General features: G+C 43.6%; 1 protein-coding gene and 1 long non-coding RNA gene across 9 annotated transcripts in view; one reads left to right on the top strand and one right to left on the bottom strand.

Annotated features, from left to right (window-relative positions):
• LOC143940564 (uncharacterized) overlaps nucleotides 1–23,211 on the bottom strand; it is an 84,751-nt gene that overhangs the window by 48,036 nt on the left and 13,504 nt on the right. For 4 of the 8 annotated variants that reach the window (XR_013263892.1, XR_013263888.1, XR_013263890.1 and 1 more), the window contains exon 5: nucleotides 20,806–20,896. This is a non-coding gene — a long non-coding RNA (uncharacterized LOC143940564). Of the gene's footprint in view, nucleotides 1–13,445; nucleotides 14,578–14,693; nucleotides 14,760–18,794; nucleotides 18,871–19,141; nucleotides 19,479–20,033; nucleotides 20,897–23,211 lie in introns of those variants that run through there. The other 4 variants (XR_013263889.1, XR_013263891.1, XR_013263887.1 and 1 more) reach the window with 2 other exon arrangements.
• LOC143940556 (P2X purinoceptor 7-like) lies at nucleotides 7,014–9,992 on the top strand. Its single transcript, XM_077462049.1, has 4 exons — nucleotides 7,014–7,135; nucleotides 7,242–7,307; nucleotides 8,577–8,947; nucleotides 9,752–9,992. Exons 1-4 carry the CDS (start codon nucleotides 7,133–7,135, stop codon nucleotides 9,939–9,941), a joined length of 630 nt encoding a protein of 209 aa, XP_077318175.1. The 5' UTR covers nucleotides 7,014–7,132; the 3' UTR covers nucleotides 9,942–9,992.

Genomic DNA, 23,211 nt, shown 5'->3' with positions numbered 1-23,211 from the left:
CTCCTGTAAAGGGGATTCCACAAAGTTTAAGTTTGGATGCATTGTCTCCAGGCCAGGTCTTCAACCATAAGGCTCTCCTGGCAGAGTTGGTCAGGGCCAAGGACCTTGCCGACATCCTCACGGATTCCGCCGAGGCGTCCGCTATGTAGGCTATCCCTTTAAGAAGCATGGGAAAGGAGGATAGAATAGTCTCCTTTGCTGTCCCTGCTTCAATGTGTGCGCTAATCTGGGTGAGCCAATACTCCATGTTGCGGGCCACCACCGTGGTTGCCATGGCTGGCTTAAGATTTCCCTGTGACGAATCCCAGGCCTTCTTAAGAAGGTAATCCATCCTTCGATCCATAGGGTTAGACAGTACCCCCATATCCTCAAAAGATAGATCAGTGTGTCTGGACACCTGGGAAAAAGCAGCGTCTAGTCTGGGAGATTTATTCCAGACGAGAGTCTCTTCCTCCGAAAAAGGAAACCTACGTCTTAATGCCCCAGAAAAGAAAGGTTTCCTTTCGGGATCCCGCCATTCCTTCTTGATGGTATCGATCAAGACGTCATGCACTGGGAACACCCGCTTCTTTTGTTCCCCCATGCCCTTGTACATCCGATCATGGAGTGACAATGTCTTAGTTTCTTCTTGAATACCTAAAGTGGTATGAATCGCTCCCAAGAGCTCATCCACCTCCTCCAGGGAAAGCTTATACCGCGAGATTCTGCTGGATTCCCCATCCAGCATCTCTGCGTCAGACTCCCCCTGGGAGTCTGAAACGACACTGTCAATTTCCTCCTCAGCTTCCTCCCTGGGACCCTCTGAATTCTCTCCCCTTGCAGGAGGAACATCCACAGGGCTGGATGGTACACTCTGCTGCGCTGGTGTAGGAGTACTCGGAGGCTGGGGCCACTGAAAACTGGAAAAAAAGTTTTGGAAGGACTGAAAGGTACCAGAGAGTTCCTTCATAGAAGCTACCAGATCTGCACCCTGCTCTACTGCCTGTTCCTTAAGTAAATCCTCAACACATTGTTTGCAAATAGCTTTAGACCAAGAGTCTCCCATAGACGTTCTACACGAAGGGCACTTCTTCTTAGAACCATGGGGGGACTTGCTCGTGGCTTTCTGAAAGACACAAAATACAGGAAGGGGCAGCATGAGCCTAAAAAACTGCAACACCAGCGCTACATAGAGGACCACCGGGAGTGCCCCCCCTAGGATCAACCATCACCAGGATCCCAGACACACTACCCTTCCCCCCGACCACCAAGGAGGAACACCAGTGGAGCTACTGGATACAAGTAAGGGAACACCTCCCCAGGTTTCCTCTTACCTTCGAGTGGCTGGTGCTATTATCTCCAGGAGTTTTTGAAGCCTCTGCCTCGGACATTCTCCCGTTGAGGAAGCGTGGTACGAATGCGCCTCTAACAGCTACCTGTGCAACTGTGAAAAGAGAGGCTGCACCAGCCGAACGCTAGGTTCCCTTTCACGTGCCGCGTCCGGAACCGGAAGACGCGGATCGAACGAAGGGGTCCGCCCCCACCGGAACTGACGTCGCCCGCCTACCGGTCCGGCTTCCAGCTCCCAGCCGGCTGCGTACACAGGGGGGCCCTGGACGCCTTCGTTCAGCACCCCACTGGGCGAAACGCAAGGATGAACCTCTCCAAAGACTTCCTGCTTTCCCCAAGCGAAGATTGGAGTGCGTGTAAAGGTCAGTCGAGTATTCAGCTTCCCCAGCCGACTGGACTGTTTGTTCCGTTGAAACCCCCGCGGGTGAACGAACGGACGACCCCATAAACTTCCCGCTTTCCCCAAGCGGAGTTTAGGGTATATGGACAGTACGAACACTACAGCTCCCCGCTGATAGGACTGTCCTGGACCGACCGATGAACGGTCGGATAGCCGAACGGGGCCAGGGCTCCGCTCGGGTGGCTTCAGTTTCACCAACCGAATTTAGCCTAAGGTTCCTTGGCGATGTCTCCCCGCCGGAGGAAACACCATAACTGAGGAACGAAGGGAGGAGGAGGCTTAAATTATGAAATTGAAGGCGGTGTTTCCTCAGAGGGGAGGAGCCGGTGTCTCTCTAAGGTGGCTGTCCTGAAAGACGATTGGGGAAAATTCTTGTATGACCCGTCTTGCATTATATTATCCTCCTATGCATATAAAATGCACACAAACAGGGCCAACTTGTGGATGGTCACCAAAAAAAGAACCTTTTGCTTTGTTTTGCACGGGTTCACCTTAGTTGAAGTTTAAGAAGAAATGTTCCATGTCATTGGGGGTTGCACATTTCTTCAGGTGCAGTGGGCCCGTCAGAGGAAGGAACAGCCCATGTTGTATCCACAATGTGCATAAAGGGAGTGGTTGCCGGTGCTCCTGGCACATGGTGAGCAATTGTCAATTTGCGGAGATTTGTATAGAACCAGGTCTAAGGGGAGCCTCATCATCTTAAAATGATGGTCCAAATCAAAGCAATGTCATTGAATTTCATATCTGTCTGGATTTTCCTGTCCCCTGTTGTAGGTTAATGTGCTGTATGTTAAGTAAGCATTTCATTTCCATGTAAGTATTCAACTGCCTGTAGTTATTATTATTTTTTGCACAAAGGTATTATTGGGTAAAGAACATACAATGCAAAAGTTCCAAGTACAGACTAAAGATTGCAAATTAGGTACAACATGTGGCATCATCGTTTCCCACAGGGAAGAATATACAGTGCAAAAAAAAAGTGATTTACATCATTTAATGTAGCTTAGATCTGGAATTAAAGTACTTGATTAAACCTTAGTGCCCTATGTGGTATAGGAGTGTGTGTAGGGATGCATGGAGTGCGCTATAGGGTATAGGAGAGTGTATGGGGTATGCATGGGGTGCACTATGGGGTATTGGAGAGTGCATTGGGGAAGCATGGAGTGCGCTATGGAGAGTATATGGGGACACATGCAGTGTGCTATGGGGTACCAGCTATGAGTAAGCACTTGCCTTAGTGCGAAACGCGTCAGTGGTTAGCATCTTTCACTGTGATGTCATTTGCTGTGTTCTAAATATTATTTGAATAAAGCATCATTTTAGCATTGCAGTGCGGCCGTCCAGAGTTCTGTCACTATCTGCATGCTGTGGCTCGCACCCGGATCCCTTCACCTGCAGCAATTATCTCTGAGTTCCCAGGACCTGCCTTTGAGCGGTGGTGTATATCTCTCTTGCGATTCTCTGGACTAGAAGAAATCTCTATTTGTGTGAAGAAAAGGATTTCAAAATTCATTTAGGTACAGCGATACATGAATGCACAATTGTCGTTCACAGTGCGACAGCGCTGAAAGCTGAAAATTGGCCTGAGCAAGAAGGGGGTGAAAGTCCTTGGTACTGAAGTGGTTAATGTATGGCCTGCTTTAGGTCTTAGAATTTATTTTATAAAAAAAAAAGTTAGTGTATGGATGTTAAATATTTTAGTATTTTGTTCTGGAAACTCCTCGCAGTTTAGTCATTGGTGTATGTGTTGAAATGCTTGAAGTCATTTTATAATTATGTTATATAAAAACATTTTGTATCTACTTAAGCTCTTTTAATAAAGTATTTTGACACAAATAGGTTTAGTTTTTTTCTTGGTTTTCATGGAAATTGATGCGACAATCCTACAAGCCCCAGGAGTCCTGAGGGTGAGCTCTTTGGAGTGGGAGGAAGTGCTGTGTACAGATGTGTGAATGGTGACAGAAGAGTGGAGAACTCCCCTGTCATTGCTGATTTCTCCAGTGTCCCTGTATGGAAAGGTCAGTGATTGTGCCTGCATAACAGTGATACATTTACTTACTGCAATGCTGTGGGCTAGTAAGCATTGGCAATGAGCGAGTTCTCATCCAGGGGTGCAATGTGCTAGTCCAGGTAAAACCCCCATTCCCCCCTGTCTATGGAAGCTGTAAAAGGAAAGATACAGACGAAAGCAAGCTGAGTGGCTCAGTTGAGGCCACCCATGGGTGAGCCACTCAGCATGCACCACCTGTTACCCACCCTTTACAGGCAGCATGTTTGAAGATAGTCTCTGCTAAATTGAAGAGGAGCCATAGAGGAACTTTAAAAGGTAAGCAGAAGATCAATGGATTCTGTTGCTTGGACCTGCTTGCTGTAGCTCAAGGTGACCCCTGCCGTTCCCCAATTTGGGACAACTCAACTCCATGTGATAAAGAGTGCCTATCTCAGTCTGATATCTTCTGCAGATAGGGGAGACAGTAGGGTTGCAATCTCTGGGGGTAGAGTTAAAGTGGGATTCCACTGGCTTGATCCTTTTTTTTTTTTTGGCATACCGGCAATCCTTATTAAAATCAAATCTAACACTTACTTTTTACTTTTTTACATCCAGCAGCATGTTGTTTTCTTATTCAAAACGATTTTATAAAACCGTCTCCTGACGGTTGTCATTTTGCCTGTGGGCATGTGAAGCCCACAGGCATCCTCTTCCGGGAGAGTGCGCTGATAAAAGACCAGCATGCACCGCCCGTTCGATTAAATCTCGCGCATGCGCAGTTAGCGCTATATCGAGCGCCGTCTTCTGCTCCTGTTGCCATGACAACGGTTGTTGTCGACGGAAGTCCCGCCCCGTTGTGATGGCAATGAAGATAAACACTGAAACAAAGAGGACAGATGGGACGATCATAGACGAGAGAGCGGCGCGGGATTAAAAGGAAAGGTTAGTACAAAAATGTCTTTTACCTTGCAGTTTTCATCTAAAAAATATTGCTCTTTTAAATTTAAATTGTGCACATTTAATTATATATATAGAGAGACATCTAGGTAGTGTGTGTGTATTTTGTGGGAGATATTGCCTGCCTCTCTCTCTCTCATATATATATATATATATAATCTTGACCTTTTCTTGTCAACACAATGCTTATCTATGTTGCCTTAGCAAAGTGGCAGCCAACCATTTATCTTGCAAGCCGTGGTTGACTATATTTTTAAATGTTTTTTTAATAGGTAAAAACATCTGATTGAGATCTATATATTTTGTATAAGATATCGCAAATATATAGCGAGAGAGAGTTATGTATTGTGCATATATATTGCGAGAGATCGATTTCTATATATAGTGATATAGTATATATATTTATAGATATATATATATATATATATATATATACATACATATATATCTATAAATATATATACTATATCACTATATATAGAAATCGATCACTCGCAATATATATGCACAATACATAACTCTCTCTCGCTATATATTTGCGATATCTTATACAAAATATATAGATCTCAATCAGATGTTTTTACCTATTAAAAAAACATTTAAAAATATAGTCAACCACGGCTTGCAAGATAAATGGTTGGCTGCCACTTTGCTAAGGCAACATAGATAAGCATTGTGTTGACAAGAAAAGGTCAACATTATATATATATATATAGAGAGAGAGAGAGATATGTGTGTGTGTATATATATATATATATGTTGAGAGAGATCGATTTCTATATAGTGATAATATATATAGTGATAATATCTCTCTCTGTGTATATATATATAAATATATAAAATCTAGCTCTTATTTACATTTGTGACACACACAGTCAGATTATTTATTTTTAAAATGTTTTTTGTTTTTTTTTAGCACTTCGCGCCCGCTCTATAGCCAAAAGATGGCTACAGCGCGGACGATTAGCGCCGGGAGGGCATCCCTGGACATCCTCCTGTTTAATTCCCCTCTGCGCCATGTCACAGGCGCGCATCGTGAAGTACTGTGCTGGCCGTGTCCCTTGGACACAGCCAGTCAAAGATCGCTGTAAATAGCCAATCACAGTGGATGTTTACAGCACGATCGGTGTGTCCAATGAGAGATGTGCTCATATATGTAAACATATGAGATCATCTTCCCTCGCCGGGTCTCCCTCCTCACACAGAGACAGCGTGTGAAGAGGGAGAGATGAACCGCTGAGAGATGCAGCGGTTATTTTAAAAAAAAATTATAAAAAGAAAACAAAAAAGAAAATAAAGTGGCCATCTTTCCCCACTGCCATCTGTCATCATTGCCATCTGCCCCCAGTGCCATTTGTCGTCAGTGCCACATGTAATCAGTGCCATTTGTCATAAGTGTCACGTGTCATCAATGCCACATATTAGTGCCATCTGTCATCAGTGCCACCTGTTAGTGTCACCTGCCATCTGTTAGTGTCATGTGTCATCAAAGACAGGTATCAGTGCCACATGTCATCAGTGCCACGTCTTAGTGGCATTCTGTCTTCATTTCCATGTTTTATTGCCATGTATAAGTGCCATCTGTCATTGGTGCCACATATTAGTGCCAGCTGTCATCAGTGTCACATGTCTTCAGTGCCACGTTTTAGAGGCATCTGCCATCAGTGTCACCTGTCATCAGTGCCACGTATTAGTGTCATTTGTTATCAGTCACACGTATCAGTGCCATCTGTCATCGGAGCCACGTCAGTGCCATGTGTCATTGTCCTGGTGCTCCACGGCCTTCAAAAGAGTAATAGGTAGTCACCAAGTTAGATGTGTAATTTATGCCCCTAGAACACATGAAGGTGCTCCCTGAATGTTGTGTCTCTCTGAGTGGCTAGGCTGTGTAAAAGTCCCACACGTTGTATCGTAATACTCTGTATGAGTAACAGAATTTTTTTGTGGCCTTTATTTGTGGTATACACATGCCAAGTGCGAGAAATAACCTATTACACTGAATTTTTTTTTTTAAATGTAATAACATAAAAAAAAATTATTCTTTTTTCATTTTGCTGGAGGCGATAAAATGCGCAAATCAAAATACTCACTATGCCTCTTACTCAATAATTTGTAATGTATACTTTCAATAAAGTTGTCATTTGGGGGGTATTTTTACTTTTCGTGCTTGTTCGGGTCGCAATAAATGAGATAGACCACTAGTACATCAGATGTTAGCATTTTTGAGTAATTCGCAACACAGCTTTTAGACTCCCTAACTTTCACAAAGAACAAATAATATCCAGCAGTTTGGGTTATTTGTACCAAAGAAATTTAGGTACATAGATATACATATACATATATAGATATATATATAGATCGCCAAGATAATATATTTTTCTATTCAGTTACAGATATTCTATATTTACACAATATTCTAAATCAATTGGTTGATCCTTTTATTTTAATCAACTGCCATGGTAAGTAAAATTTAAATAATTAATTTAATTCAATTTTTGTCTACAATTAGTATATAAAAAATAACTAACATGTCAATTGACAATTATTGTTTTAATACATTTTAAGGACAATCCTGCTGTGACCGAACCGTCGACCATTCAAAATACCATGCCCTTGACTCAGGATGAAAAAGTAAGTATAATTAACTGCTTTATGGCCGCCGGCTGTCAAACGACGGCCAGGCGGTGCAAGTATTGTGGCTGGAGGGCGTCATATGACGGCTTCCCCTTTAAATAGGCAGGGTGTCATGGAGACACCCCTCGCCACTGAGGGGGGTTAACAGCCATTGGGTATGGCTGTTAACCACGTGACTTCATCACTGCCGATCACAGATGGTTAGACACACACTGTGCGCGGCGCAAACGCGAGCGCGCTTTGTGTGCACGCCGCTAGCTGCGTGTTCACGGGAACACTGCTTCTCAACGACGCTAGTAAACAGCCATTGGCTGGCTGTTTGCCGACGTGATCGATACACACAGCCGATCAATAACTGTTAACAAACCGCGGTAACGCGATGTTACTGGGTTCTCCTCCTAAGACACCGATCGTGTGTGAGGAGAAGATTGCGTAAACATATTGTTACCGCATACAGTGTACAACAATCGCACTGATTGACCCCCCCCAATAGAGGACCTATAAACAACTATCATAGTACCTGTCACTCACAGTCCATCAGAGTACCCGAGTACCTGTCATCGGCACATCAGAGTACCCGAGTACCTGTCACCAGTCCATCTCAGTACCCGAGTACCATGTTACTTTCAATTTTTCTCATTAAATACTGTAAATAATAACAAGAACCCTTAAAAAGACACATTATGACTCATAGATTATACGTTGAGGTGTTTGCTTTTAAAAACATGGTCATTTTGTGGGCTATTCCATTGTACAGGTACTCCATGGCCTTCCATTGTGTAATAGATGGTTGTGAAATGAGATGTGTCATTTTGGTCATCGAACGTCTCAAGGTGCTATTCAATGTTGGTGCTCTGTTTGTGGCCAGGCTCTGCAAAAGTCTCACACATGTGGTATCGCCATACTTGTGATAAATGTATTTTGCATTGTAACTTGTTGGATGCATATGCTGTAAGTGAGAAATAATGACAATTTCTCTAAAAATTCTTAAAAAAAACATACATTTATATTATTCTTCTGTTTGCTTTGAATTGTGTGTAGAAATTTGGATCACCGTCCGCCACTGGTTCTTGCCAGTGCAGCCAATGAGTCCTGCCTCCTTGTTGAGGATAAGGGCATTCTTTCTGTATACATCTGTGAAGCCTCTTCCAAGTACATTAATGACGCTTAAAGCATCATATTTTTGGAAAAAAAAATTAATAAAAAAAAATTTTGATAAACAAAATCTAAGTATAAGCTACTTTTCTTTTCGTTGTGTACTTATAGCGCAGAATGCTGATAAAGAAAATATGGGCTCGGTATCCAGCAAGAGAAAATGATCCGGCTTTCCCCAATAACCCAACCCTGCCCTCTAGCAGTGATAGATTGTCTACATCAGAAACCCAACCGAGCGAAACCGATCGAATTGGCAATGTCACGTGGTGTTCATGTGAAAGGTGCATTAAAATGCCCACCCAAGTGGAGTCTGTCTGCTGCCGGGAAATATACGCCGTTGACGCCTGCATACCTGAGGGACATCAATGCATTACGCAGGCAGATACCTTTATTTCTCAAATAGTGCACCATGAGCACGTGAGAATTGCGTATATGGCGATTCATATGGATAATCTCCCTCTGGTAGATGCCAACAACAACAGGTGATTACTTTATGCCAATATTTCTTCTAAAGTTTATAAGTCAGAATTATAAGTACCGTATATACTCGAGTATAGGCCCACCCGAATATAAGCCGAGGCCACCAATTTTCTACCCCAAACAAATGTGAAACTTATTGACTCGTGTATAAGCCGAGGGTGAGACATGCCTGTCCATCCCTGTGTGTACGTCCATCCCTGTGTGTCCGTCAATCCCTGTGTGTCCATCCATCCCTGTGTGTGTGTCCGTCCATCCCTGTGTGTGCAGCCTTGTGTGTCCAGCCCAAATGTGTCCCGAGCCTGTGTGCTTCTGCCATGCCAGGATCAACGCTCTTCTCGTCTGACAGACGGCGTTGGCGCCTCGGAGGCCATTCCACTGTTCAAAAGCCGCGCCTCCGTCTGTGATAGGCGGAACAGTCAATTTCTCAGCAGTCTGTGTTCCGCCTATCACGGACATCCTCTCATCCTCGTCCGTAGTATGAGGATGAGCGGATGTCCGTGATAGGCGGAACACAGACTGCTGGGAAATTGAGTGTTCCACCTATCACAGACAGGGAGTTGCGGCTTTTGAATTGTAGACTGGCCGCCGTCTGTCTGCTCGACACGCTGATTGGGCAGGCAGACGGCGATGACTCGAGTATAAGCCGAGGGGGGCACTTTCAGCCTCTAAAAAAGAGGCTGAAAATCTCGGCTTATATTGGAGTATATATGGTAGTAAAGGAATAAGCTAATAATTAATATAAATTAGAAATTTGTGACTTTATTTATAAAATTTCATATTTACACTTTTTATTCTATTTATTCCAGGAGATTACGTAAAACCGCGTATCGCACTTTCATAGCATGGATTTATGGTATTTTAGGAAAGGGAAACCGAAGGGTTATACCTTCCTGTGCAGTCAATGCAGTACGACTTGTTTTTCCAGATCCCAATGGATCATATGTCGGATTTCTTTATGCCAATGATTATGATGCTTCCGAAATGGCTTTATATTAAACGAAATAATGTTTAATGTGATTTTTTTTTGAAATATTTGTGCAATTAAAATAAAAAAAAAAATTTTGAAATACAATAGGTGTGTTACTTTGTTAATGCTAAGTACTATTAATGATGTTGATTTAATGTGTAATTTTAGAAATTAGATGCATATTACTGTTCCTAATACTTGATTCGGAATCAATTATATTAAATTTTTTTATTACAAACTCAAAATAAATACCAAAAATCAGTAAATACATAGATTGCAATGTGCATACACAAACCATAAAAATATATTTCTTTTAGACAGTAATTAACCAATAATTAAAAAAAACATTTAACATTCTAAAGAATAGAATCCAAAATTAGATTTAATATTTTATACAACAGGAAATCGTGTTCTGTGCTTAGCAATAGCAGCACTGGTTTCAGGCCTTTCTTCGGTTGCAATATTTTTTGGAAATTGTACATTTTTGGATTTCCATGTACTTTTTAAAGTACCTTCTGTGATTGACAGCATGTTTGCCAAAATAGTTTTGGCATGTTCGTTCGACATTTTTTCAAAAACGTTTCGAACGATCCATTTTTTACGTCCTCGGGGGAATTCCAAATTTTTACGCTCAACTTGAAAGACTTCTCCACTGTCATCAATTTTAGTTACTGTTGCCATTTTTCTACCAATATTATTGTTGTGCTGCAATGCAGCCAATCGTGTTCTAGCCTCCATAGAATCATATTTATAATGGATTCTCTTCGGTCTATATTTTAACATCATGCTATGGTATGTTTCAATGGTCCCAGTCTGGCAGAAATAAGTAAGATGCTTTAAATCCTTTTCGATTTGTGCGTCCATTATAATTGCAGATAATGAATCGAAGGCAGGTGTGTTTTTTTCAAGCCATGGAATTTTTGGAAAAAGAATACTCTGATCATCATGTAAGCACTGATGTTGTATGTCTCCATCTCGCCATGAATGTTCATTCACTACATGATGTAGCAGAGATTGCCATTGTTGTCTGAAAACATCTTCATTTCCGTCACAAGTTCTGCTACACCAGTAGAAATGCGTCAGTATGGCTCCAATCCACGGTAAAATTGGCCGAAAAGCTTTTTTTTTGGAGATTTGCATCAATTTGCGCTTTAAATTTTTGACATAATGCCATATATCGAATTGATGATTTATATTTTCGTATTTAGTCGTAGTCAATAGTTTTCGAATTCCCGTGTGGCGATCAGTGCCTACAAATTGAACATCATATTCATTTTCCAATATTCTGTCAAGTGCTATGGTAAAGCCCAATTTTTCCATGGCAACTGAGGATGTGGTTTGGGAGACTTGCACCAATTCAAAATCTACAATTTTTTTAGAATAGATATCCATAAAGGTATACGTTGTATATTTTGCACAAAAACCAGGACTATCGCATTGTCCGTCACCAATGAGGAATAGTGGAGTTCCTGTCAATTCCTCCTTTACATTTATACAATTTTGATTCCAGCTGTAATCTATGGAAGGATAAATATACTGTTTTTTAGCACGGTTATAGGAAGATTTCCCAAACATAGAAATTCCACTAAGATCAAACATTTCCTTTACCTTTTGGTAACTACCACCTGACAAACAAATGGCGCCAGCAAGTACAATATTGCCTGCAGCATAATTTTTTATCTTTGGTTGGCTTTCCCAAAGTTTGATGCGGTGCTGTGCATTACATGTTGAAAACACTATCAGCATCGTACCGACTATTTTCTTTTCTATTTTTGTAATTTTCGAAAAGCAGGTCAGGTCGGGGCATCGCATTTTAAAAAGCAATGTATCTAGACTGCTTTCGAAGACAATAAATTTCTTTTCAGTAATCATATTAAGGGGGTCATTAATTTGATCGACAGTTAGTGGCTCAATTATACTGTCATTCAAAGTGAAGTCACTTTTTTGAGGTGTATCAAAATCTGACTCGTGACAACTTGGGTCGTCTTCATATGCCAGTTTTCTTTTTTTTTTAATGATTGGACTCTCTATTTCTAGATCATCAAGTGTACTTTCTATATTTATATCTTCTGATGGAAGATCACAGACTGTAGGTGAAAGTATGATCAACGGATCCACCTCACCTGTATCCGAAATCTGATCAATCGCTGAAGATCGGCGATTCTCAGACTTTGACTTAAAATCTGGTGTTGAGGCTTCAAGTGGCCTCATAAAATCATGTTCACAATAGGAATGATCTAAATGAATACAGCGTTCGTCAGCTATTTTTATGTAGCTTTCCTCCGACTCAAAAGAAGGAAAGTCAAACATGCCAGTCTGCGTACCCACATCAATTTTTAGGACACTTTTTTCAGGACAGTCACATTTGCATTGTCTTTTTGAACCCGAATAAGTAGTGTTCTGCATTGTGGACATAAGCTCTTTACGAGCTAGTTTAGAAAGTCTATTTTCCCATTTTTTGGTGGTATGTTTTGAAGTTGTTGGCATTTCTTGAAAAATGGTCGGTATTGATCCCGTTTTCAATTTTCTTCTATTTCCTTCCATTTCAAAGCAATCTTCTGAGAAATGTTGGGAACATATACGGAAAGAATCTCCCTTTTTGTCTTCCATTATGAGTGTTGTGAATCGCTCAATCTTGTAATGCTCCATTCCTGCCTTTTCTAACCAAATTTTTATTTGATCGCAATCCTTGGGGAATCGAAACAATGTAGTATTATCAGAAGTAACTTGTTTGCCACTGACGTGGCTGCAATGCTGTACAAAGCAGCTCGGCATATCTATGAATAGAAAACTTTCATTAAATACATTGTATTGATTTCATCACAATGTTTTGTGATGGCTATAGTAGGAGTTAAAAAAAAAAAAAAGAAGAAGAAGAAGAAGAAGAAGAAGAAGAAGAAGAAGAAGAAGAAGATCGCAAGATATATATATATATATATATATATATACATACATATATACATATACACATATACACACACATATACACACCCACACAGACACACACACACACATAAACAACAAATATAAAAAAAATTAGAAAATAAAATTTTTGGTATTACCTTCCAATGTCTATTTTAGAATAAATATAAAATAAATTAGTAAGATTTAATATATCCATGACAAATTACAATTATTATTAAAAATAAAATGTATTAATCGATGATTGTGTTTTCATTATGTTAAAACTAAAAAATTCAATTTATAATAATATTGATGTATAATTTTGAAGTGTGAAATTAAATATAGCATTTAGAATATTAATTTATGTGTAATGTTATAAAATAAGAACAAAAAATATAAAATCAAAATAATAAAACCAATAAAAGTGTTTATAAATTAAAAATTTATTGTAATTATAAAAATATTACAAAACATATAAAAGTACAAACAAAGACAAAATCCGATCACTTATAAGAAAATGTCAATAAACAATATTGATACAAATTTTAATCTATAACACTTCAAATAACTTAATTACACAATTTAAGAGAGAGAGAGGGAGAGAGAGAGAAAGAGAGAGAGAGAGAAAGAGAGAGAGAAAGAAAGAGAGAGAGAGAGAAAGAGAGAGAGAGAGAGAAAGAGAGAGAGAAAGAAAGAGAGAGAGAGAGAGAAAGAGAGAGAGAGAGAGAGAAAGAGAGAGAAAGAGAAAGAGAGAGAGAGAGAAAAAGAGAGACCAAGCCAGACAGACAGAGAGCAAGCGCAAGCCAGAGAGAGAGAGAAGGTAGATCAGGCACACGAGAGAGAGAGAGCGAGCGAGAGAGCGCGAGCCAGAGAGCGAGAAGTAAGGTAAATGAAGAGAGAGAGAGAGAGAGAGAGAGAGAGAGAGAGAGAGAGAGAGAGAGAGAGAGAGAGAGAGAGAGAGAGAGAGAGAGAGCGCGCAAGACAGACCAAGCCAGACAGACCGAGCCAGACAGAGAGCGAGCGAGAGAGCGCAAGCCAGAGAGAGAGAAGAAAGGAAGATCAGGCGCACGAGAGAGAGAGCGAGCAAGACAGACCAAGCTAGACAGACAGAGAGCGCGAGAGAGAGCGCGCGAGCCATACAGCAAGAGCGAGAGAGAAACAGAGATAGAGAGAAGTAAGGTAGATGAGGCGCACAAGAGAGAGATAGAGAGCAAGCAAGACAGACCAAGCGAGACAGACAGAGCGAGCGAGAGAGCGCGAGCCAGAGAGAGTGAGCCATATAGAGAGCGCGCGCCAGAGAGCGAGAGCAAGAGAGCGAGAGGGATCGCAAGAGAGCGAAAGACTAACGAAAGATCAAATAGTATGTAGACTTAGCGTTTACAAAATAAAAACTAAGAACAAAATTGATATTGAAAAGTGAAGGACAAAAATAACAAAATGGCACTAGCGCAAAAATATCCATAATAAGAATAAATATAAAAATGGACGAGATTTAAAAAATTAAATAAAGAGCAAGTGATAAATATAAATACCAAAAATTAGTTTGTAAAAAGCTTGATAATTGGACAAATAAAACCTGCAACATAGACAAGAAAGATAAAGATAAAAAAAAAAAAACAGAAAAAGAGAAAGAAAGATAAACAAACAATCGAGATTAATAACAATCAATAAAGGTGATAAATATTCAACATTGTAGATATATAATACACAATTCTGAATAGCTTGGTTTTGAAAAAGATCAAATCCAATTGTCTCTTCAATCTAGATAATAGGAAATAAAAAAAATAAAAAAAAATGATTATTATTTGTATAAACAAAATAAATGTTAAACTAAACAATATTAAAATTACCGTAACAGAAATATCCAGGCTACCTACCTTCAACAGAAAGCGAACCAATGTACTCAACGTCTGATAATCAAATAGGATTACGACCAGTATTACCTAAACATATATAAAAAAAAAAAGTGAGTTTAAATGAGTTTATTATACTTGTAAGATGATCACTTGTGTTAACATGAGAGCCAACTTCCTGAGATGTAATAAGTAGTTTCTGATGATGAAGAGAAGCAGTAAGTATGATAGATCCGTTACTTTTTTTGGAAATATTGAGCCTGACACTGAGTGAGCGGTGGTGAGCATGGTGGTGAGTGTTATTAAGTCGGAAGGTGGGTGGTAGCGAACTTGAAGGTGGGTGGTATTTATCGAGGAGGTTGTAGATAGCGATTGTCTTAGGTTAGTGGAAGTGTGTAGGAAGGTGATTGTTTAAGAACAAAAAACTTGATGGTACTGTGCATGGTGGTTGGCGTTTTTGAGCAAGGAGTTATTACTTAGGGAGATAGTGGTTGTTCTGTAGTTAACAAGGAGGTGGTTGGTGGTGATCATGGAGACGGGTGGTTTTGACCGGGTCGGTGGATGATATTGGGAAAACGGGGATATCTAAGGCCGATAATAGTAAGTGAGAAGACTAGTGGGTGGTACTAGGATACTGGGCGGTAGTGAGAGAGATGTTGGGTGGGAGTGAGAAAGATGCTGGGTGACAGTGAGAGAGAGATGCTGGGTGACAGTGAGAGAGAGATGCTGGGTGACAGTGAGAGAGAGATGCTGGGTGACAGTGAGAGAGAGATGCTGGGTGACAGTGAGAGAGAGATGCTGGGTGACAGTGAGAGAGAGATGCTGGGTGACAGTGAGAGAGAGATGCTGGGTGACAGTGAGAGAGAGATGCTGGGTGACAGTGAGAGAGAGATGCTGGGTGACAGTGAGAGAGAGATGCTGGGTGACAGTGAGAGAGAGATGCTGGGTGACAGTGAGAGAGAGATGCTGGGTGACAGTGAGAGAGAGAGATGCTGGGTGACAGTGAGAGAGAGAGATGCTGGGTGACAGTGAGAGAGAGAGATGCTGGGTGACAGTGAGAGAGAGAGATGCTGGGTGGGAGTGAGAGAGAGATGCTGGGTGGTTGTGAGAGAGAGATGCTGGGTGGTTGTGAGAGAGAGATGCTGGGTGGGAGTGAGAGAGAGATGCTGGGTGGGAGTGAGAGAGAGATGCTGGGTGGGAGTGAAAGAGAGATGCTGGGTGGGAGTGAAAGAGAGATGCTGGGTGGGAGTGAAAGAGAGATGCTGGGTGGGAGTGAAAGAGAGATGCTGGGTGGGAGTGAAAGAGAGATGCTGGGTGGGAGTGAGAGAGAGATGCTGGGTGGGAGTGAGAGAGAGATGCTGGGTGGGAGTGAGAGAGAGATGCTGGGTGGGAGTGAGAGAGAGATGCTGGGTGGGAGTGAGAGAGAGATGCTGGGTGGGAGTGAGAGAGAGATGCTGGGTGGGAGTGAGAGAGAGATGCTGGGTGGGAGTGAGAGAGAGATGCTGGGTGGGTTGTTGGGTGGGAGTGAGAGAGATGCTGGGTGGGAGTGAGAGAGATGCTGGGTGGGAGTGAAAGAGAGATGCTGGGTGGGAGTGAGAGAGAGATGCTGGGTGGGAGTGAGAGAGAGATGCTGGGTGGGAGTGAGAGAGAGATGCTGGGTGGGAGTGAAAGAGAGATGCTGGGTGGGAGTGAGAGAGAGATGCTGGGTGGGAGTGAGAGAGAGAGATGCTGGGTGACAGTGAGAGAGAGAGATGCTGGGTGACAGTGAGAGAGAGAGATGCTGGGTGGGAGTGAAAGAGAGATGCTGGGTGGGAGTGAAAGAGAGATGCTGGGTGGGAGTGAAAGAGAGATGCTGGGTGGGAGTGAAAGAGAGATGCTGGGTGGGAGTGAGAGAGAGATGCTGGGTGGTTGTGAGAGAGAGATGCTGGGTGGTTGTGAGAGAGAGATGCTGGGTGGGAGTGAGAGAGAGATGCTGGGTGGGAGTGAGAGAGAGATGCTGGGTGGGAGTGAAAGAGAGATGCTGGGTGGGAGTGAAAGAGAGATGCTGGGTGGGAGTGAAAGAGAGATGCTGGGTGGGAGTGAAAGAGAGATGCTGGGTGGGAGTGAGAGAGAGATGCTGGGTGGGAGTGAGAGAGAGATGCTGGGTGGGAGTGAGAGAGAGATGCTGGGTGGGAGTGAGAGAGAGATGCTGGGTGGGAGTGAGAGAGAGATGCTGGGTGGGAGTGAGAGAGAGATGCTGGGTGGGTTGTTGGGTGGGAGTGAGAGAGATGCTGGGTGGGAGTGAGAGAGATGCTGGGTGGGAGTGAAAGAGAGATGCTGGGTGGGAGTGAAAGAGAGATGCTGGGTGGGAGTGAGAGAGAGATGCTGGGTGGGAGTGAAAGAGAGATGCTGGGTGGGAGTGAGAGAGAGATGCTGGGTGGGAGTGAGAGAGAGATGCTGGGTGGGAGTGAAAGAGAGATGCTGGGTGGGAGTGAAAGAGAGATGCTGGGTGGGTTGTTGGGTGGGAGTGAGAGATATGCTGGGTGGGAGTGAGAGAGAGATGCTGGGTGGGAGTGAGAGAGAGATGCTGGGTGGGAGTGAGAGAGAGATGCTGGGTGGGAGTGAGAGAGAGATGCTGGGTGGGAGTGAGAGAGAGATGCTGGGTGGGAGTGAGAGAGAGATGCTGGGTGGGAGTGAGAGAGAGATGCTGGGTGGGAGTGAGAGAGAGATACTGGGTGGGTTGTTGGGTGGGAGTGAGAGAGATGCTGGGTGGGTTGTTGGGTGGGAGTGAGAGAGATGCTGGGTGGGAGTGAGAGCGATGCTGGGTGGTAGTGAGAGAGATAGGATGGATGAGAGTATGCAGGATGGTGGGTGGTTTGTGGGCAGGCTGGTGGGTGGGAGTGGACAGGCTGGTTGTGGGAAGGCTGGTGGGTGGGAGTAGGCAGGCTGGTGGGTGCGAGTATGCAGGATGGTGGGTGGTTTGTGGGCAGGCTGGTGGGTGGGAGTGGGCAGGCTGGTTGTGGGAAGGCTGGTGGGTGGGAGTAGGCAGGCTGGTGGGTGGGAGTGGGCAGGCTGGTTGTGGGAAGGCTGGTGGGTGGGAGTGGGCAGGCTGGTGGGTGGGTGCGAGTAGGCAGGCTGGTGGGTGGGAGTGGGCAGGCGGGTGGGTGGTTTATGGGCAGGCTGGTGGGTGGGAGTGGGCAGGCTGGTGGGTGGTAGTGGGCAGGCTGGTTGTGGGAAGGCTGGTGGGTGGGAGTGGGCAGGCTGGTGGCTGGGTGCGAGTAGGCAGGCTGGTGGGTGGGAGTGGGCAGGCTGGTGGGTGGGAGTGGGCAGGCGGGTGGGTGGGAGTGGGCAGGCAGGTGGGTGGTAGTGGGCAGGCTGGTTGTGGGAAGGCTGGTGGGTGGGAGTGGGCAGGCTGGTGGGTGGGTGCGAGTAGGCAGGCTGGTGGGTGGGAGTGGGCAGGCTGGTGGGTGGGAGTGGGCAGGCGGGTGGGTGGGAGTGGGCAGGCAGGTGGGTGGTAGTGGGCAGGCTGGTTGTGGGAAGGCTGGTGGGTGGGAGTGGGCAGGCTGGTTGTGGGAAGGCTGGTGGGTGGGAGTGGGCAGGCTGGTTGTGGGAAGGCTGGTGGGTGGGAGTGGGCAGGCTGGTGGGTGGGTGCGAGTAGGCAGGCTGGTGGGTGGGAGTGGGCAGGCTGGTGGGTGGGAGTGGGCAGGCTGGTGGGTGGGAGTGGGCAGGCGGGTGGGTGGGAGTGGGCAGGCGGGTGGGAGCGAGTATGCAGGATGGTGGGTGTGAGTAGGCAGGCTGGTGAGTGGGAGTAGGCAGGTGGGTTGTGTGTTAGGCCGGTGGGTGGGAGCAATTCTGCAGGATGGTGGGTGGGAGTAGGCAGGCTGGTGGGTGGTTTATGGGCAGGCTGGTGGGTGGGAGTGGGCAGGCTGGTTGTGGGAAGGCTGGTGGGTGGGAGTGGGCAGGCTGGTGGGTGGGTGCGAGTAGGCAGGCTGGTGGGTGGTTTGAGGGAAGGATGGTGGGTGGGGAGTCGGTAGGCTGGCGGGTGGGAGTAGGCAGGATGGCGGCTGGGAGTAGGCAGGCTGGTAAATGGCAGTGGGCAGGATAGAAAAAATAAATAAATGTATAAATAAATTATTAAATAAATACCGTTCAATTGACGAAATTTCTTATTTTTTCACCAAAAATTCGACAGTCACAGAAGAGACTACTAAGAAAATTAATTCTGAAATATAAAATAAAATAAAAAAAAAAATTAAAAAAAATATTATTAAATCAATAAATAAATAAATGAAAAAAAAAAAATATTTCTTAACATTCAAACAGTAACATGGAATTGCTTTTTTTTTTTTTTTTATAATACAAAGGCAAGTAAATGTGATGCAATTAAATTAATTAAATGATATGGAGACTGAAAAAAAAAAAAATACCAAAAAATAAATAAATAAAAGATTAAAAAAATGAATACACCAGAATTAAAAAGATTTATTAATTACCTTTTGTAGTTGTAAGATTGCTGCTGCAGAATCGATAGTCGGTAGTTGGATAGATAAGTGGAGATAGTCGGTGGAGCCCCTCGACGCACGTCCTTCACCTATCCAGATCACTCAGCCTCTGCTAACAAAGGGATTCCCAAATCGAATATGGCGCCAATTTACACATGCAATCGCGTCACTTCCGGTCTCGAAATAACGCGATTGTAGCCCTCGGTGATGCCCAAGGCATCCTGGGAAATGGTGTCATACTTCTCCCAGGAGCCTCAGCGAGCCGGGCTGCCGAGGGAAGTGACGTTCTTAGCCCGGGCAATGGAAGAGGCAGATTTCGTGGGACCACCTAGCAACCGCAAGAAATAGGTAAGTAAAAATTTTTTTATTATCCAATTAATTTTAAGTAGAACATTTGATGCACATACAAATTAGGTTGTATTTTTGGTGGCAACACCACTTTAATCTTTGGTAGAAAGTTCAACTGAATAATTTGGTCTTTAGCAGAGATGATCAGTTTGGTTTATTGTGAGTACAAGAGGCTTCATTGTCATAATCAAATAGTGAAATGCCCCCGCCCAACCCTCAGGAGACTTCACAAGGCACTCGGGAGGTCACTGTGGACCATCTGGCAATCTGAGACTCCATCTCAATCCTAAATTCTGGCCAGTCTCACTCCTGCTCCGCCTCCTCCTCACCATCCATAAACATGCCGACTGTAAGCCATCGATAAGATAGAACGAGTCTAGAGACGGGTAGAAACTAACATTTTACTGAACGGGTAGTTGATGTTTGGAATAAACTACCAGCAGAGGTAGTGAGGCAGTCAACAGTAAATGGCTTCAAACGTGTTTGGGACAAACCTAGATCTATACTCAGGTAACATAACAAAACAAAAAATATGGACTGTTTCAATAATTTTTATTAGGTTTTACAAAAGACAGTAATACAATTTAGTAAACATTTTTACATTACTGATGCCTATCAAGAATGGTGAAGGCCTGCCTTCACTTTTTTTACGTAGCTAGGAATGAGCACCTCCTAATCTGTGATGTTCACCCCCCTTACCTTTCTTTGACCCCTTTCACACCACACCGCCCATTGCGTCGGTGGTAAAACGCCGCTATTTTTGGCAGCGTTTTACCGCCGGATTTGCGGCGCATTTCGCCCACTAGCGGGTCGCTTTTACCCCCCGCTAGCGGCCGCGAAAGGGTTAAAACCGTCGGCAATACGCTGCAATAGCGGCGTTTTGCTGGCGGTATTACAGCGCTGCCCCATTGATTTCAATGGGGAACAGCGGTGGAGGAGCGGTAAACACACCGCTCCAAAGAAGCTGCTGGCAGGACTTTTTTCTGACGTCCTGCCAGCGCACCGCTGTAGAGTGAAAGCCCTCTGGGCTTTCACACTACAGACAATGGTGCAGCTTCTTTAGGGCGGATTGCAGGTGCTATTTCTAATGATATAGCGCCTGCAAAACGCCCTGGTGTGAAAGGGGTGTTAAGGATCACCCTCCAAACTGTGACTCCATCTTACATCCGCACCTGTACGATTCCCCATCCATTCCTATCATAAGGGGCACCTCACAACCCTATAAAGTGACCCACCATTTCCCGATACCAGACAGCTGACAATCTATGTACTTGTGTAAGATGTAGTAGATCTTCTGTTTTTAATACCAAATAGTGCAGGTGACCCATTCAGATAATCATGCCAATTGGCTTCAGAGGTGGTCTCATATGGCACAGCAATCCCACTTCCATGAGGGTCCTGGAAGAAATCCAAAAACATAAGAAAAGCAGTTAGTGCCACACCAATGTTTGTAGAGTCCAGAAAGAATTAGAGCATTATAGAGAATTACACCAAGCATACAGGACAAGAGAAGTGGTACTGTGCTGATTCCTTACATGCCGAATAAGAACAGATACTGAGAATTATACCCAGCACAGGGGACAAGAGAAGTGGCACTGTGCAGTGTATATACAGACAGAAAAAGAATGATGTGCTCAGGAGGCGACACTTATGGGCACTGAGGTGGCACCGACATGCAGCACTGATAATCAGTGTCCCGATTATCTGTACAGGTCTCTCCTGCGAGGAAATGCCACTGATTGGCTCTCCTCTCCTCACACACTGTCAATGTGAGGCGAGGGGAACCGATGAACGGAACTTCCATATTTACATGTGATTGGCTGTGATTAGACACAGCCGATCACATGTTTAAAGAGCCAAGTCATTGGCTCGTTACAGTGATCAGGGTCACGCCCTCAAGCCCAGACTTCTCCTTTCTCCTCCATCTAGCACAATTTTCTTTTGGGACTTGTAGTACCACCAAGTCGCTCAGTTTAACGTCTCCAGATGGGGACTACATCACCCACAAATCTTTATAGTTCCCAGCAGCACTACGTGGCTCCCTGGGTGGGCTTTCCCTTCCCAGGATATTCTGCAGCCAATCCTTGCCCTCCTGCTGTCTGAGTGTTAGGTGGGACCGTCATCCAGAACCCGCAGAGTCCTTTTTCTCCTCTTCTCTAGCCCAGCAGCTCTGGCAGGGAGAAGTAGAGAGTCTGCAGGGTAAGCTGTGTGATGACCCATCATGCAGAGGGACAAAGCAGCACCACTGCTCAGGCTGCAAAAGCACTTATGTATTCAAACAACACTACATGGATTTAACCACTTCAAGACCAGGCTATTTCTGACACTTGGTAAAGACTGAATTTTTTATTTATTTTTTAAGTCTGAATTACTTGGAACCCCAAAAAACATTATATAGTTTAGCAGAGACCCTAGAGAATAAAATGGTGGTTGTTTAAATATTTTATGTCACACTATTTGCGCAGTGGTCTTTCAAATGCAAATGTTTGAAAATAAATACACTTCAAAATTAATAAAAAAAAAAAAAAAAAAAAAAAACCCTAAGCAGTAAAGTTCGCCCAATTTTTTGCATAATATGAAAAAGATGATGTTACACCGAGTAAATAGATGTCATGATTTGAAATTGCGCACACTCATGGAATGGCTACAAACTACAGTACTTAAAAATCTCCATAGGTGACGCTTTAAAAATATTTTTACACACACACACACACACACATATATTATATACAGTACTTCTAAAAGGGAGCGAGAGAAAGTAAAACAAATTTTAAATATCCAAAAACGAGGGGTGGAGAGGAGGTCTTTCGGTAAAGACCACTTCTCAAAATTGGGTGGAACTCCGCCTTAAAGGAACTTTAGCCACAGCAAAATAAAGTTATTCTCTGGAGTAGAGCAATTTTCAGAAAATAGATTCTGGAGCAACAATAGTTTCTGTACGACTATATTTATTTTTCCCTGTCCCCCCATCATGGGCAAAATTGAAAATAAAATATAAAAAGCACCCCTCTAGGTTAAAGCCTCTTCAAAATTTAAAATTAGTATATACATACACACACCAATCAGCCATAACTTTACAACCGCTCTCCTAATACTGAATAGGTCCATTTGCAGCCAAAACCGCCCTGACCTGATCCAACAGATTCCACTAGACCTCTGAAGGTGTGCTGTACAGATGCTCAACCTGCGGCCCTCCAGACTTGTAGTTGGTTGGGCACCCATGCTGTGTGTCCAGCACTGAGCCATCAGTAGCAGATCCTGTAAATTGTGATGTATGGCCTCCATGGACTGGGTTTGTTTTTCCAGCACATCCTACAGATGCTCAGATGTCATTGTAACAAGACAATCAGTGATATACACCTTACCTCTCAGTGGTCATAATGTTATGGCTGTACAGATCACATTATTTATGTGTAAGAAACTGTGCAAAGGCAACATTATATTGTGTAGCCCATTATAGAGTATTATATATGGATGACATTATAGAGCAGGGATATGCAATTAGTGCACCTCCAGCTGTTTCAGAACTACAAGTCCCATGAGGCATTGCAAGACTCTGACAGCCACAAACATGACACCCAGAGGCAGAGGCATGATGGGACTGGTAGTTTTGCAACAGCTGGAGGTTCACGAATTGCATATCCCTGTTATAGAGTATTATATTATACATAGATGACATCGTATGAGAAATAAAATGATATATAGCGCCCATA

Source organism: Lithobates pipiens, unplaced genomic scaffold (genome assembly GCF_037356315.1).
Source record: "Lithobates pipiens isolate NorthernLeopardFrog02 unplaced genomic scaffold, aLitPip1_a1.2 Scaffold_10, whole genome shotgun sequence".
Classification (NCBI taxonomy): Eukaryota; Metazoa; Chordata; class Amphibia; order Anura; family Ranidae; genus Lithobates; species Lithobates pipiens.
The sequence above is the reverse complement of the archived record's forward strand: the minus strand, read 5'-3'. Positions and strand labels throughout refer to the sequence as shown.

Excerpts from the sequence above, each read along its gene's own strand:
- LOC143940556 (XM_077462049.1), top strand. Across the intron at positions 7,308-8,576 it reads CCTTGACTCAGGATGAAAAA|CGCAGAATGCTGATAAAGAA; the intron begins GTAAGTATAATT and ends GTGTACTTATAG. Across the intron at positions 8,948-9,751 it reads GTAGATGCCAACAACAACAG|GAGATTACGTAAAACCGCGT; the intron begins GTGATTACTTTA and ends TATTTATTCCAG.